Source organism: Trachurus japonicus, chromosome 19 (assembly GCF_045865225.1).
Source record: "Trachurus japonicus isolate A0001 chromosome 19, Traja_1.0".
NCBI lineage: Eukaryota > Metazoa > Chordata > Actinopteri > Carangiformes > Carangidae > Trachurus > Trachurus japonicus.
In genome coordinates this window covers 21,163,154-21,178,382 of record NC_140925.1, presented here as the reverse complement: position 1 = coordinate 21,178,382, position 15,229 = coordinate 21,163,154, and the positions used below count along the sequence as shown (strand labels likewise).

The following is a 15,229-nucleotide window of genomic DNA, read 5'->3' as shown; positions in this document are numbered from 1 at the left end:
TGTCTCTCTTGACCTCTCCCTGTTGAGACCTGACGGGCTTCTCTGTCCTTCTCCCAGCTGTGACCATGTCCTTGGACCTTTTATACTGTGTGCTGTGCTGCCACACTGTTCATTTGTGGCCTAGACATGGAAGAGGCTTTTCCTGGAGCTACCAATTCATGTTTACTGACCGCTGAGAGGTCAGAGAGGAAGTTAAAAAGACTTCCAATCAAGTCCTCTGACTGCTTCACAGGTTTTCTGAGAGAAGAATGTCAGAAATGCCTCGATAATACTTCTCTGTAAATTATAACATATTTCTACTGAAATGTTTTCTCAACCTGAGGCTAAAAGTCTTTTCTTCATTTCTTTCTTCTTTCATTAACTTTTCTTCCACTTCTTTCAAGAGGTGCCGCCAATGTGGATTTACCCACAATTTAGGCTACCCATAATCCTCCAGTTGTGGACTGGCGACGTGCAACTGGGCACATAAACATATAAATATGGATACTGTTTTGTCCTCTCCTTCTTAATTTATAAAGCTTTATTTGATCTGTGAATTGAATCAGTCTGTTTAAATTTGTGGAAAAAAATAAATACTGTTCTCTGCCTGTGATACACAGTGCAGTCTTTCCTGTGCTGCATGTACTGTATTTTGTCCCCTGTGTTTTTAGCTTTTAGCTATTTTTGTATTCTGCTGCGTTCACTCCAGACTCCGAAACTGCTCTCATTACTTGATGATTGGTTCATCAGTTTGGTTTCCCATAATGAATCTTCTTTGATGAATAGTTTTCACATCTTGGGAAATACACTTAAATACCAAGAGTTATATGAGAAGATTCCTACTGCTCCCACTTAATATGATTCATCCACAAACATCACCTTATCTTATCTTATAGCTTATCTTATCTTATCTTATCTTATCTTATCTTGACTTATCTTGACTTACCTTATCTTATAGCTTAGCTTATCTTAGTTTATCTTAGTTTAACTTATCTTATCTTTGTATAAAGACTGGAAACAGAGGGCAATATTCAGCCTGGCTGCTTTTATTGAATATGAGACACAGCTCACACACAGAAAGCCCATTTTAGTGTAGCTTAGCTTAGCATGATGGGTTGAAAAAGAGGGGAATAGTCATCTAAGGCTCATGAATGAACACATATTGTGTTAAATCTGCACAAAAACCTAACTGTAGCCACTTGATGCTAAGCTAAGCTAATAGGGTAGGCCCAGGTTGTAGCTTGATATTTAATTCATAGGCATGTGTGCTTATCTTCTCATCTATCTCTCTACAAGAAAACATGTCAGGGTTTTCCCATCGTGTCAAGTTTTTTGCTTTAAAATCATTTAAACTACACATGGGCCCATTGTATTTGTGCAAGAGCAGCTCACATTACCCCGATTGTTGTAGTTCTTTTATCAGCAGAGTGAAATTTCCTGATATTTGAGACTTCTGGGTCATTCAGACAGACATGTAGACAGACAGACATCTGAGCCATCTCACCCACTTATCTCAGCACAAGCCACCCTGTACTTATCATCACAGCTCTGCTGAATTGCACAAATTGGTGACGCAAGACTCAGTGCCCTATTTTTGTTTGTTTTCTTCCCCATATTCGATTTTGAAACCTCTTTGCATGTGCTCGCCCGCTCATCCCTAAAAACCGGGTTATTTTAAGCACTGGTCTGGATGTTTTAGCAAAGGAGGAAGCAAGCACAGTGCTCTCTATTGAGTTTGTGTCTCAGGGATAAATACAGACAGTCGTCGAGACGGCACTTTTACCCCCTTGGGCATTTATAAGATAACACAGCATTATTGAACTCCACCAAATATTTTATGTTGCCAGAAATATCCTCTGTCTGCCTATAAACATGCAGATGGTTTGATCTCAAGTGATTACATCTTCAACCTAAAGTGCATATTTTTTACCTTTTGTTATGCAGTGGAATAAAAATATATGAGTGACATACTCATACATACTTGAACATTTTTCAGCATTGTTGTCCCTGCGGGGATACAGCGGAAGATTTAGTGCTGGGATTTTCTTTTCTTTTCTTTAAATGTCACTTTGAAAATAAAGTTTTAAGTTCACCAGACAGAAATTTAAAATGGAAAGTTCATTCAGTTGTGAAAAATGGAGCCTCTGCCTGTCTAAAAGCTGATTTTTATTATTATGCTGTTGTGTGAAAAGAACAACAACTTCTCTTTTTTTGTAGCTGGGGTCTTGTAAGGAGAAAGACGTGTGTGTGTGTGTGTTTGTGTGTGTGAATGTGTGTGTGGGGAAGCTAAACAGAAGCTCCTCTACAATCTGGCTAAATGGCAGGTTCAGGCTTCCTTTCACTAATTTCCAACATCAGCTAAGGCTTCTCTCAGCCTGTTTTCTCTTCAGAGAGGGTAAAACACCCTGGAGAGCTACTCCCAGACATTGACGCGTAATTTTGTCAGACGTCCATGCACACACACGCACACACACACACATACACATACACCCAAACAGACGACAGATGTTCCAAAATACCACAGTAACAACAGCGCAGATGCAGGCTGGGAAATGCCCTATGAGATCCTCATTGCCTCCCCATAAAGCTGCTTAGGGCTTTTAGTGCAGACTCGGGCAACAAGCAGCGATCGTAATTTATGCAGCACACTGTATGTTTTCATGAGGAATCAGAGAGGGGGGGAGAGTAAAGAAAAGGTGGCCTGTGAACGGAGGGAGGTGTTATTTCTCCCTGCGTGTTTCCTCATTAGGAGTTGTGCAAGAACTTGTGTTTTTCCTGCGCTGCCTTTTCTGAACTTGTGTCTCTTTGTAGATCAGCGTGACAGAGAGAAAAGTGAGGGATTCATGTGTGGGAACTGCAGCAGGAAGGAAAGTGCAGCTGGGAAATCTGCCTGGAGCGAGACAGACTGGAGGTCTGTGGATAAAAAAAAAAGGCAGAGTGAAGGAAAAGAAGAGGACGAAGAGAGAGAGAGGTAGAGAAACTGACAGAGGAGCGAAGAAAATTTGAGGCAGGGACAAGATGAAGCATGGGATGGGAGGAGGAGAGAGGATTTGACGAGATGAAGGAGGAGTGAAAGTGGACTTTAGTTAAAGAGGAGAAGAAGGGAGGAGACGGGAGGATGACAGAGGGAAGGGGATTCTTGTCTCCACACCTCCTTGGGAAAAAAAAGGGGGGATGTCAAGGCAAGTCACACACTCACACAGACTTAACACACTTCTACACAAGCACCTGTAAATCTACACACGGCTGCCAGAAATCTGTGAGGGAGGCCGCCAGTTTACATACACACATGAATGAAAACTGGACTTGGACCTACTGTTGCACACACACACACACACACACACACACACACACAGAGAGAGAGAGAGAGAGAGAGAGAGAGAGAGACATGCATGCATTGCATCAGAGAGGATTCGCCAGCTGGAGGTGGTTTCATTCAGATCGGCTGTGATAAGAAGAAGTCTCCACCCCTTCCTGCTGCCCAGGACTTCTGCTTTACCCTCCAACACTGTGTGCGTCTTCTATGTGTGTGTGAGAGTGAGAGGAAGAGAGGGAGAGCGTGTGTGTATGTGTGTATGTGTGTGTGTTTGTGTGTGTTTTCTGCCCCTTCACTCTCAATTTTGTGAATCTGTCATTTGATGTTTGTGTACATACCTGCGCAGACACACCCACAATGCACACACACACACACACACACACACACACACATGCAGACATACAAACACTCCCTCTCCACTCTCTCTCTCTCTCTCTCTCTCTCTCTCTCTCTCTTACACACGCGCTCACTCACTCTCTCACTCTCTTGTCCTCGGAGCAGCAGGTCCCTGGAAGCAGCCAAACAGTGACTGTTGCTAACACATGCTTGCTCTCAGCTCAGCTCAGCTCTGTCTTCAGCTGCTGCCAAGGGAGGAGGAGGAGGAGGAGAAGAAGAAGGAGAAGAAGAAGAAAAGGGAGGAGGGAGGAGAAGGAGAAGAAGAAGAAGTGAGGCTGGAAGGAGCAGACTGAAGGAGGAAAAGAGAAAAGAGAAAAGAGAGACTTGGACCAACCTCTGACTGTTTACCTCTCGCCTCTGCCTGGCTGGCTGTGTGGGTGATGCCTCGCACTCTCCAGAGCAGCACATAGTCAGGATTCTCTTTAGATCTTCCTGTTGTTGTTGTTTTTATTTTTATTCCTCCTCTCTTTCACCATTTCCATCTCTCTCTGTCTCAATGATGAGGAGAGACCGTCTCTTCTTGGCCACGACCCTCACAGCCATCTTCACCGCTGACCTTTACTTCATTCTCTTGCCAAAGCTGCGGAGCATCGGGCAAGGATCGGGACACTTTTGCTCATGTGGTCCCAAGAACCTCAGCCTCCCCAGTCAGGAGGGTCTGGCCACCCCGCAGCTCTCCAACTGGACCTCCGAGCTGGCCCTGCTGGGTACCACAGCCGACCCCATGGACAGAGGCTCAAAGCTGGGCCGGCTGTTCGCTCACCCTCTGTATAACATCCAGACCCCGGCGCTGGGGCCGGAGGAGAGGCTGCTGCAGGCGGAGCAGCTGATGGAGTACTACAGGAGGAAGGTGTCACGCTGGGAAAGGTCAGTGTCTGTCTGCTGTCACTTTTCAGGATTTACAAATATTAAAAAAAATCACATTCAAAACATTTGATTTCGTGAAAAGTGCAACGACTGTGTTGCTTCACTTTATTGAGAAAGACAGGCCATGTTCACTTTTGGCTGAAAAGTCCCACTAGTGGAAGCACATGTTGAGGCTTAACAGTGGTCAAGAGGCAGGGTCACTGACACGACGGACAAACCTCACTGCAGACACGCACAAACACACACCCATGCACATAAACACACTTTGTCCATGATAACAGATGCAAACCTCACAGACAGACAGTCAGGATGTGTATAGTCAGTTCTGTGCGTCATAAAAATAAAATAAAAAAGTCCAGTGTGGAGTGGGTTGGTGACAGAAAACCCTCACAAACATGTCACTCTGAGAGCTTGCATCTGGGGCGCTCTCTTTAAGGTAAACAAGGATTTAAAACTGCTAAAGCTTATCTTAATCTGTGGGAGCCGTGGCTGTCTTGGCTTGTGAGGCTGTCTGTCGATCCCGACACACTGCACTCCCTCTGAGAGATACAGATTTTGGGCTCTTATGGTGGAAAATAAGAAGAAATATGAGCAAATGGATCTCCTCTCTCTGCTGCTGTATAAATGTGCGCAGCAACAATGGATTGCCCAAAGGCTTGCTTAAGACTTGCAATATCTTGCAACAACATATCAACACTGGAACAAACACACCTATGGGGAGAGCTTCGTGACAGGGCTTTCTCAAATGAGCTGTTAAAAGCAGTTTTATTTGCATGGTGAAAAGAGGAACATCTTTTGAATTGATTAATTTCCTGGTCAGCCTGTGTGTGTTTGTTTGTCCTTCCTGGCAAACACTGACTAAGTAATTACCGCCAAAATATTCCCCACTTTCAAAACCCTCAGTCCTGCTGTGGTCTGCGGTCTGCACTTGTCCATTGTCCTGGTTCCCCCCGATCTGTCTCACTCAGCCTGCAGGATGACTGAGGAGTTGGTTGGATGACCAGCGAACTAACTCCTATTTATAACCCCTCTGCTCCATTATCACAATATGTTGCCCCGGCTGTGATGGAGTTTGTTTGGGTTGGCAGAATGACCGTGGCGCTCGGTGCGGTCAGCTCTGGTGATGTGGTGCCCCTCTCACCACAGACTGTTTGGTTTTGTTTTGTTTTGCTCTCAGATTATTCTTGCTCCAGCTTTAAGTTTAGCAGAGAGGAGAGTGGAGGAAAGGAGGAAAGGAGGTGGTGAAAACTCAGAACTGTGTCACAGCTGCTTTGAATAACAACAGAGGGCACAGAAGATATAAAATAAAATTCTATATGTGATTTAGAAAAATGTAACCACAGCATGAAAAGCTCAAATAAAACAGGTTATAAAACAGTGTCTTTAAAAAATCCAATACACGTCTGTGTTGCCAAGTAGAAATCCTGGTCTTTCCAAAATATAATACTACCTATAAACATGCTGTAAAGAGTATATATATACAGTATATACATATATGATATATATCATGTTGATTTAGTCGTCAGAGCTTCAACATCTCTCTCCCCAGGCATATGAAGCTATACAGCGAAGCAGCAGCTGTCTCCAACCTCACTGTGACTGAACATGAAGTGACCTTTGACCCCGACGCCAGCTGGCTGAAGTTCCACCTGGGAATAAGCCGCTACGCTCTGTACTCCCGCGATGACCCCTCTGTCCCACGACTGCTGAAGGACATGGAGAGCATGACGGTGGTCAGCGCAGGTGAGGGATGGATGGGGGGGGGGGGGTAACATCTGCACATTCAGGTTATGGTGACTGCTTGATGTGATTTGTAGTGAAACGTAACAGCAGCAACAGAATCAATAAGACCATATCTCCTCTACATATTCCATATTTCTCAGTTTCACCAGGTCAGATTGATGAGAAGCTCTGCAGGTGTAGGTCTGATCTGTCTGCACTAGAGCAGCGTCCCCTTCCTATATCGTGCAGTACAGCCACATCCCTTTGTGCCATAAAGAAACTACAATAAAATCAGTGTTGTTGACATTTTAATATTTATATTATGGACCAATAACCTTTATGTCCTACAGATTACACACAGGATGAGAAGGCCCTGAAAGGAGCATGCGACTGTTCCCAAGGTAGGATCAAGTACCCAGAGACTTTCAAGGAGTTCTGTACCTCATGTTGTGTATACTTCTGCATTTTGTGTACAGCTGTGTGACAGCATGAGTGTTCGATTTCTGAGTGCCTCCATTGTTTTGCTCTCTCTCGCTCTTTTTTTTTGTTTTTCTATCTTTCCACTGTGCTTGGTGGCACCGCCAGACACAAACACACTGCTGCCTTTGTGATAGTGAGGATTTTATTTTTCACTTGGCACCAAAAATTCAGATTTGTCCTTCTGTATAAGACACTTGCTCTGGGGCACAACAAAAAAAAATAATTAAAAAAACAAACAAAAAAAAGAGAAGCAGGCGTTCGTTTGTGTTCAAAGGCAGAGCTCCTAATTAAATGTTTGATGCCTGCACGCTCAGAGGGAAGCCAACGTTTTCCAGGCTTCAACCTACACACTAACCACCACCTACGCTGTCAAGCTGCAAAATGTATGGACGGATAATCAAACTTACTGACACAGTTACTTTTTTTTTTTTTTTTTTTACAAATGTTGCAGCAAAAAAGTTATTAGATATAGTTTTTCGTATAACTGATATAAATGCACAAATGTCTGCTTTTCCATGTAGCAACACATATGTACATTAATACAAAGTGGAAATTCATGCAAAACCGCTGATGTGCGTTGCCTTCAGGGACAGCTTTTCAGCAAGCAGTCTCTGCATTTACCTCGAAAACAACTCTGTCCACGAAAGCGTTTTGGAGTTGTTGGATTGTGTATTTGATGAGTTTGATGAGGGAAACCAAGAAATCCCATGAGCCTCCGTAGCGTAGCTCTGAGCAGCTCACGGCTCTGCTCCGCCGTTCTAAAAATAGCTTGCACCGACAAATAAAGGTAAATGAACCTACTGCTATAGCAATTATGGCAATGGGCCAATTTGCCAAAATGTTGAATTATCCCTTTAAGATTTTCATTGTTTCATTGTTAAGATAATTAGTTTTATATTTTGTATCTTTCTGTAGGCTATATTTCATCTCAGTGTAGATGACTAGTCAGTGATATTGCATGTTTTTGTCCCGTCTGCGCACAGTGAAGAGGGCAGCCACACAAACATCTCTCACTGCCAAGATGAAATGCATCAAAACAATCTGTCCCTCCTGTTTAAATTTAACCTTCACTCGACTCGTGTTTTCCGTAGCCAAAGAGCGACAGTGTTGTGCTGCGGCCACAGAGGCAGTTTGGTCGGTCCCCTTTGTTTCATTTAAGAAAAAAAAAGTAGAGATTGTAAACCTGGTATGATTGTTAACTATTAATACCCTGGAGTTTCACAGAGCGCAGCAGGAGGAGGTGTGTGTGTGTGTGTGTGGTCAGTCCGGCCTGCTGCTGTGAAATAATGTGCAGCCAGGCAGAGAGAAACTGTAGTCGCCAAGAAGACAGCAGAACGCAAGCTGTGCCACCAACAACCAATTACTTTATCACAGGGAACACACAGATTTGGAAATATTACACAGTTTAAACTAGTTTCTATGGATACAAGCTAAAAACCCAATAATGACTCAGTTATCTGTTGTTTAGAGTTTTACAGATAGTTACTTGATCTTCACTAACCAACATCTCTGGCCAGCTAATGCTTCTTTCTTTGATCTTGTCCATTCTAGTGGTGAAACCCAGTGGACATCACCTGAAACTGGCCCTGAAGATGCGTAACTTTGCCAAGGCCATGTTCAAACCAATGAGGTGAGCACTGAATCCACTCATCACACACCAGCATCAACAAGCCAATAAGGTGACACATCACACTGAAGGTCTCCATCCCATCATGTGATCCTACAGTCGCAGACACTGAATCGTGTCATTAAAACGTAGCGTTACTTTATATAACATCATATTACAGGGCGCTGTCATCGGCCGTCTGCTGTGTTCATTTATGTCAGACTGAATGATCTATCTCTGTAAATTACAGCATTGTGTTGATTATATACCACTCACTATTATTACTGACAGCTTGATAACTGTGTATGTCTTCTTCTTGTGTGTGTGTGTGTGTGTGTGTGTGTGTGTGTGTGTGTGTGTGTGTGTGTGTGTGTGTGTGTGTGTGTGTGTGTGTGTGTGTGTGTGTGTGTGTGTGTGTGTGTGTGTGTGTGTGTGTCAGGCAGCAGAGAGACCAGGAGACTCCAGAGGACTTCTTCTACTTTGTTGACTTCCAGAGACACAACGCAGAGATCGCTGCCTTTCACCTGGACAGGTGCAGCCTCGTTATCACTTCACAGTTGTTCATGTCTTGTTCTGTTCATCTTTGTTTCACTCTGTACTTTTATTGCCCCCTCAGTCAGTTTCTGTGGCAGTGCTGCTTGGAGGGTAATTTTATTTTTGGTTGCACATCTGTTGTTTTATTGGTCCCAGTTTTGGTTCTGGTGCAAACTTAAAGGCTACAAATGTTGTTTGTTGGTCCCCTTCAGTTCAAAGGGATAATCCATGATCAGAAGCTATTTTAGCCTCGCTAGCTGGACTGCCATGACATTTTGGTAAAGAGGTTCCCACAGGATCAATTAATGATCCTGACTCGTGTGCCAGCCACCATGAGGCTGTCACATGTGGTTCTGAGTGAACGAGCTCAACAACTACTGGCTGGAATAACATGAAATATTGTTCTGACGTCTGTGATCCCAATAGGATGAACTCAACTTTTCACATAGTGCTGTCAATAAGTAAAAAAAATATCTTTTCGAGTGTCTATAAAACTACAAAACCTGTATTTTTATATGATCATTAATATTTTAAACATGTTAAGCATTATATCTGCTTGGCATCAGTCACTGTGAGAATATTAGTGGGCCAACGGTACCATATACCTTATAGCAGTGTTTTTATACAGCTTCAGATTCCTAGACTAGTCTTGTATTGAATTTTATATGATATCACTAAAATTACCAGAAACATACTGTGTCTTGGAGGAGCAATGATGAAATTAGATGGCAATCTTGACGATGTAGTAGCATGGCAGCATTCGTATAATAGGATACCACTGTTGCAATTATTTAAAAAAAAATAATATTACATACATCCATTTCTCCTGGTGCCAACGAATGAATCACCCAACCTCCACAGAGCTTGCAACATATTTGCCCAACCCAGGATTTCCCAACTAGCTGATGATCAGTATAAACCACAGTCTGTGGACACGCACAGACACACAGACACAGACACACACACTGTATGTCTTTGTGTAATTGCACATTAGTTGAGGTGAGGTGATTCACTCTGAAACGCAGTCATTTGAGCTAGACAGTGTCATTAAGAAGCCTCACATAATAATAAGTCACCAAACAAGACGAAAAACAAGTGCCACGTCAGTGCACCACTCAAACTGTTATCATCTAATCATTATCTAAGTATCTATCAGTCTTTAAAAGATATGAATCATTAACAGTTTCCATCAGCTAACATAAAGATGAGTTCTCTGCTCTCTGCTATTTTTAATTTATGGGGGTGTGTTTTTTTATATGAGTAGCAGTGTCATCTCTCTGTGTTGTGTCTGACTTGGCAGCCTGAAGCCCTGATCATTATCCTTCACAATCAGTTGTAGGGGAATGCCGGAAATTTGAGAAACAGCAATTCAGCCTCACACACTGATTGTTGTTTGATTACTGTTTGCGAGACATGAGTGAAATATGGTCCACAGGGAGGTCTAAGCTCTGGATATTCTATATGAACCCAGCCGGCTGAATTACACAGCTGGCGGAGACAGTCAATAGGCTACATTCAGTCATTCATTGATAAGAATCAGCTGAAATGAACTGTGGGCTCAGGTGAAACGAGGTAGGGAGACAGAGATAAGGCTACCATCATCTTCACAGGGTTCACATTGCATTTATGTAAGCATGAACTGTGTGAACTGTAAACTTTTCCTAACACCTGCAGCAGAGATAACTTGTTGTCTTCTTCTTAACTTCATCAATGTCTTCGTTTAGGGTCCTGGACTTCCGCAGGGTCCCACCGGTGGCGGGCCGGCTGGTCAACATCACAGGGGAAGTCCTCCAAGCCACACGCAATGAAGACCTTCGAGCCGTCTTCTTCACCTCACCAGGTAAAACGCCTGTAGCCTCGTAAACCAGCCTCTCTAAGTGCATTTCATTTCATTCTGAGGGAGAGTCTGGCCTCATCCCCATTCTGAGCGTTTGGACTGAAACCCTCAGAAGGCCGAGCCAATCAGCATCGCCCGCTGTGATTGACACAGCACGTTGGCCAATCAGGGACCGACTGGTGCAAAGCCCCGTCACTACACCAACTTGCTGATTGGCTGAATGGGGTTGTCTGTCAACGCTACTACCAAAGATATTAAACCGTCTTTGCTACTACTCCCGCCCAGCTGCCGCCCCCCACCCCAAACGCTTAGAGGGGGGATGAGGCCAGACTCTCTGAGAAATGAAATGAAATGCATTTCCGCGAGAGGCTGGTTTACGAGGCTAAAACGCCTGCACCTCGTTTCACAAGAGTTTCACATTTTATTTAATACATTATATTTAACCATAATTCAAATAGCTATCACTTATACCTTATCACCTATATCACTTTTATGTCTGTCCATTAAATATGAAGCTAACAGTTATGGCCAGAGGATGGTTAGCCTAATTTAGTGTTAACACTGGAAACAGCTAAGCTAGCCTGGCTCTGTCCTAAGGTTAAAAGAGACAACGTCCTCTATTCCTTGACAATAACAACATCATAGCCCCTTTATTTAATAACAAAAAAATAAAATATAAATCAATTAGTCCCGTTTTTTGCTCCATTTACAACCACATCTGTTTGCCTTCTCACTTTATCCCTATTATTCAATTCAATTATTTTCAATAAACAAATGAGACATAACATGTTAATTAGGGTCACTGTTAGCAACATATACTTTTAATTTCTGAAAACGTCACACTGTTTTTAGTTTTAATGCTAAGATACTGTAAGCTAACTGTCTCCTTACCTGTTATCTTTACCACATAACAGCAGTTAAAGCTTGTTATGAATTTGATGAGATATATTTATTCTCGCCAGTGGAATTGTAGCACTAGATTTATTTTTTTGCCACTTACTTTTAGTCAATCAATCAATTTAGTTCACGGAGAAGATTAATAGAAAAATGTTTCTATTCATTTCAGTCAATTTCCTGATCCTTGCTTTTATTTATTTGCTTGCTCTCTTGTGCTTTGCATCTCATTACTTTTTTATTCATTTCTTTGATTTATTTTGTTTTATTTTATCTGTCTCTAAATGTTACGCTTATTTCTGACTGTACTATAGCTTATTACTATTTCCATCATCATTTATTGAATATTCCTTTCTGTAAATGAATTCCGTCTCTTGTCCTGTACATCAAAATTGTGAAATAAAAAAAAAACATTAATATCAATCTCCTCGTTAAGAGAGTAGCCTAAAGAATTTGTTCCATGTGTCCTTAAGCTGGTGCTGCAAGCCACAGTTGTTTTATTCATGGGAAGGGTAACACCAAGAATATGTCATGATTTAGCCTGCAGTATCTGTATCTGCAGTATGTTCCTATATCTTTATAAACAAAGCAGACCTAAGCTTCTCTGTGAGTTATTTTGGTTCTGGTTTGATGTTTGTTCTTGCTGGTGATAAGGCATCCAGCTGTAGGGAAAGGCAGCGTTGATCAAAAAGCATGTAATTGTATGTGAACAGGAAACTCATTTTGTATTCCACTATTTTGCTTTGCTCCCCAAACAGCGAACAACACGTGTTTCTTCGCCAAGTGCCTCTATGTGTGTAAGACGGAGTACGCAGTGTGTGGCAGCCCTGATCTGCTGGAAGGCTCCCTGTCGGCCTACCTGCCCGGCCTCAGCATCGCTCCCCGCATCTCCATCCCCAACCCCTGGATACGATCCTACACTTTCACTGGACGAGAAGAGTAAGACCACAACTTATTATCATAATCTCATTATCTTAAAGGGATAGTTCAACATTTTGGCAAATTAGCCCATTGCCGTAATCCCTACAGTCTTAGGAGTAGGTTCGATACCTTTAATTGTCGGTGCAAGCTATTTTTAGAACAGTGGAGCAGAGCCGGGAGCTGCTCAGAGCTACGCTACGGAGGCTCATTATGGGATTTCTTGGTTTCAAATACACAATCCAACAACTCCAAAACGCTCTGGTGGACAAGTTGTGACCTGCACATTCACCACACTATGAGATAATAATGTAACATTATGAGACAGAGCTGTTTTCGAGGCAAATGCAGAGACTGCTTCCTGAAAAACTGCCCCCGACGGGAACGTGCAGCAGCGTTTTTTTCTCTAAAACAACTCTGTCTCGTAACGTTCTGTTATTATCTCATAGCGTGGTGAATGTGCAGGTCACAACTTGTCCACAAGAGCGTTTTGGAGTTGTTGGATTGTGTATTTGATGAGTTTCATGAGGGAAACCAAGAAATCCCATTACCCGCCACGGCGGTGGAGCCGATACGTTTCTATTTTTGTAAATGTGTGCGATTACACCGACTACGGAACAACACTGGCATCCGGCTGCACTCCGCAACATATACGCAGAGCTTCTGTTTTTGCATCATAGCTCTGAGCAGCTCGCGGCTCTGCTCCGCCGTTCTAAAAATAGCTTGCACTGACAATTAAAGGAAACAAACCTACTGCTATGACTATAGGGATTATGGCAATGGGCCAATTTGCCAAAATGTTGAACTATCCCTTTAAAGAGCAACACATGCATTTGAAAAATTGCAACATGCCGTATGGTGCAAGTTGAATGTCACATCTTGGACCTGTCCTGCACCCTATCCAACTGTGGACTTTTATAATGTTTAGTATTTGCAAAATAGAAGACCAGATTTTCCCATAAATCCTATTTATTACAAATTTGATTTTCCTCTTTTATCCGTTCTTTCCTTGGTAAAACACCTTGGTAAAACATCCACTGTTTTTGAAAGCTATGAAGTCAATTTGCTCCTGGGAGAGCTGTTGTAAAGACACTGAAAGGAAAATATTGACAGTGTTTTGTTTGCTCGTGTCATATGAAGAATATTCTCCATTAATCCTTTCTGTCTGTGATCTGTGTGGGCTTTAAAGGTGGGAGGTAAATCCTTTCTACTGCGACACCATAAAACAGCTGTATCCATATAACTCTGGCAACAGGCTGCTCAACATTATCGACATGTCCATCTTCGACTTCCTTATAGGTATTTCATTTCACTACATTACCTAACCTTCATACAACCAGTGGACCTTTCACTATCAGAATACATCTTTCCAAACACTAAAAGTTTGTTGAACCTCTGTCTCAGGAAACATGGACAGACACCACTATGAAATTTTTACCAAGTTTGGAGATGAAGGATTCCTTCTCCATTTGGACAATGCCAGAGGGTGAGAAGCAGTTTTTATGAATGTTTTATAGTAGGTGTCATCGGATGTAATAATAAAAATAATCCTTTGTACAGGTTTGGGAAGCACTCTCATGATGAGATGTCCATCCTAGCACCACTATCTCAGTGCTGCATGTAAGTAAGATGTACAGTGATTTGTATGTTGATAATGAATCCTTCAATTCAGATTCATGTTTTATACATTTTTTTGTTTTCATGTCAAGAATCTAAAATGAAGAATGTTGTGTTGACTGTTCAGGATAAAGCGCTCCACGCTGCTGCGGCTGCAGCTCTTGGTGCGACCAGAGTACCGGCTGAGCGACGTGTTGAGGGAGTCCCTGGAGGGAGACCCTCTACGGCCGGTCCTGATGGAGCAGCACCTCTTAGCTCTAGACCGCCGGCTACAGAAGATCCTCCGCGTGGTCCAGCGCTGCGTCCGGCGGCTGGGCGAGGACGAGGTCATCACCAAGGACTTTGTCAAATCCACAGCCAGACTTCACACCGCCACAGAGACGAAGACCAGGTAGCAGAGGACGACGGCCTGGCCTTTCCTGCTTTTTGTACCACTGAGGACTTCATGGGGAAGCAGCACACACAGTCACCTTCAGAGCAAACAAGGCTCATATGGTTTGGGTTTAAAGAACAAGCCATAAATGGACGACGCTGTGGGATCTCACTGTGAAGGATCAGAGCGTGAATCTCTGCAGGGCCTCGAATTCCTATCGCAGAGGGAGACGCTTTTCCCTGTGTTTCTCCCATGGTCATAACTTCCCCCAAGGGTGCATTTTATGACAGGGCCCTCATGTACACCATGTGCACATTTGGTCAGGGTGTTGAAAAGGATTGTACATATAAATTAAAGCCTTTAAAGAACAATTGAAGAAAGCCAACTGCAGTAATACTGTCAGTGAAGACAGAAGATTTTATTCACGTAGAGCCACCGGCGTGCTCTCACTCTCACACACGTCAACAGCAGCAGAGTTCACCCTTTCCCCTGTGATGCACTGGACCAGTTTGTCAAATTATGAATGGGGAAAATTGAGATTTATGTGTCATCCACGTAAAGCTAAAAATAGAAAATAAAGTTATTTTATCTGACTACAGTGCAAGTTTTTGAGAAAAGCTATCACCTGCAACTAAAAGTGGAAGTTTGTATGTGTGTGTGTGTGTGTGTGTGTGTAAGAAAAGTGCTACC

General features: G+C 42.9%; 1 protein-coding gene across 1 annotated transcript; it reads left to right on the top strand.

Annotated features, from left to right (window-relative positions):
- The first annotated feature begins 3,462 nt into the window (after positions 1 to 3,462).
- fam20a (FAM20A golgi associated secretory pathway pseudokinase) lies at positions 3,463 to 15,132 on the top strand. The gene is made up of 11 exons (XM_085761071.1): positions 3,463 to 4,558; positions 6,108 to 6,301; positions 6,631 to 6,681; positions 8,312 to 8,390; positions 8,806 to 8,898; positions 10,625 to 10,740; positions 12,390 to 12,570; positions 13,739 to 13,848; positions 13,954 to 14,035; positions 14,110 to 14,169; positions 14,294 to 15,132. Exons 1-11 carry the CDS (start codon positions 4,188 to 4,190, stop codon positions 14,559 to 14,561), a joined length of 1,605 nt encoding a protein of 534 aa, XP_085617197.1. The 5' UTR covers positions 3,463 to 4,187; the 3' UTR covers positions 14,562 to 15,132.
- The last annotated feature ends 97 nt before the right edge of the window (positions 15,133 to 15,229 follow it).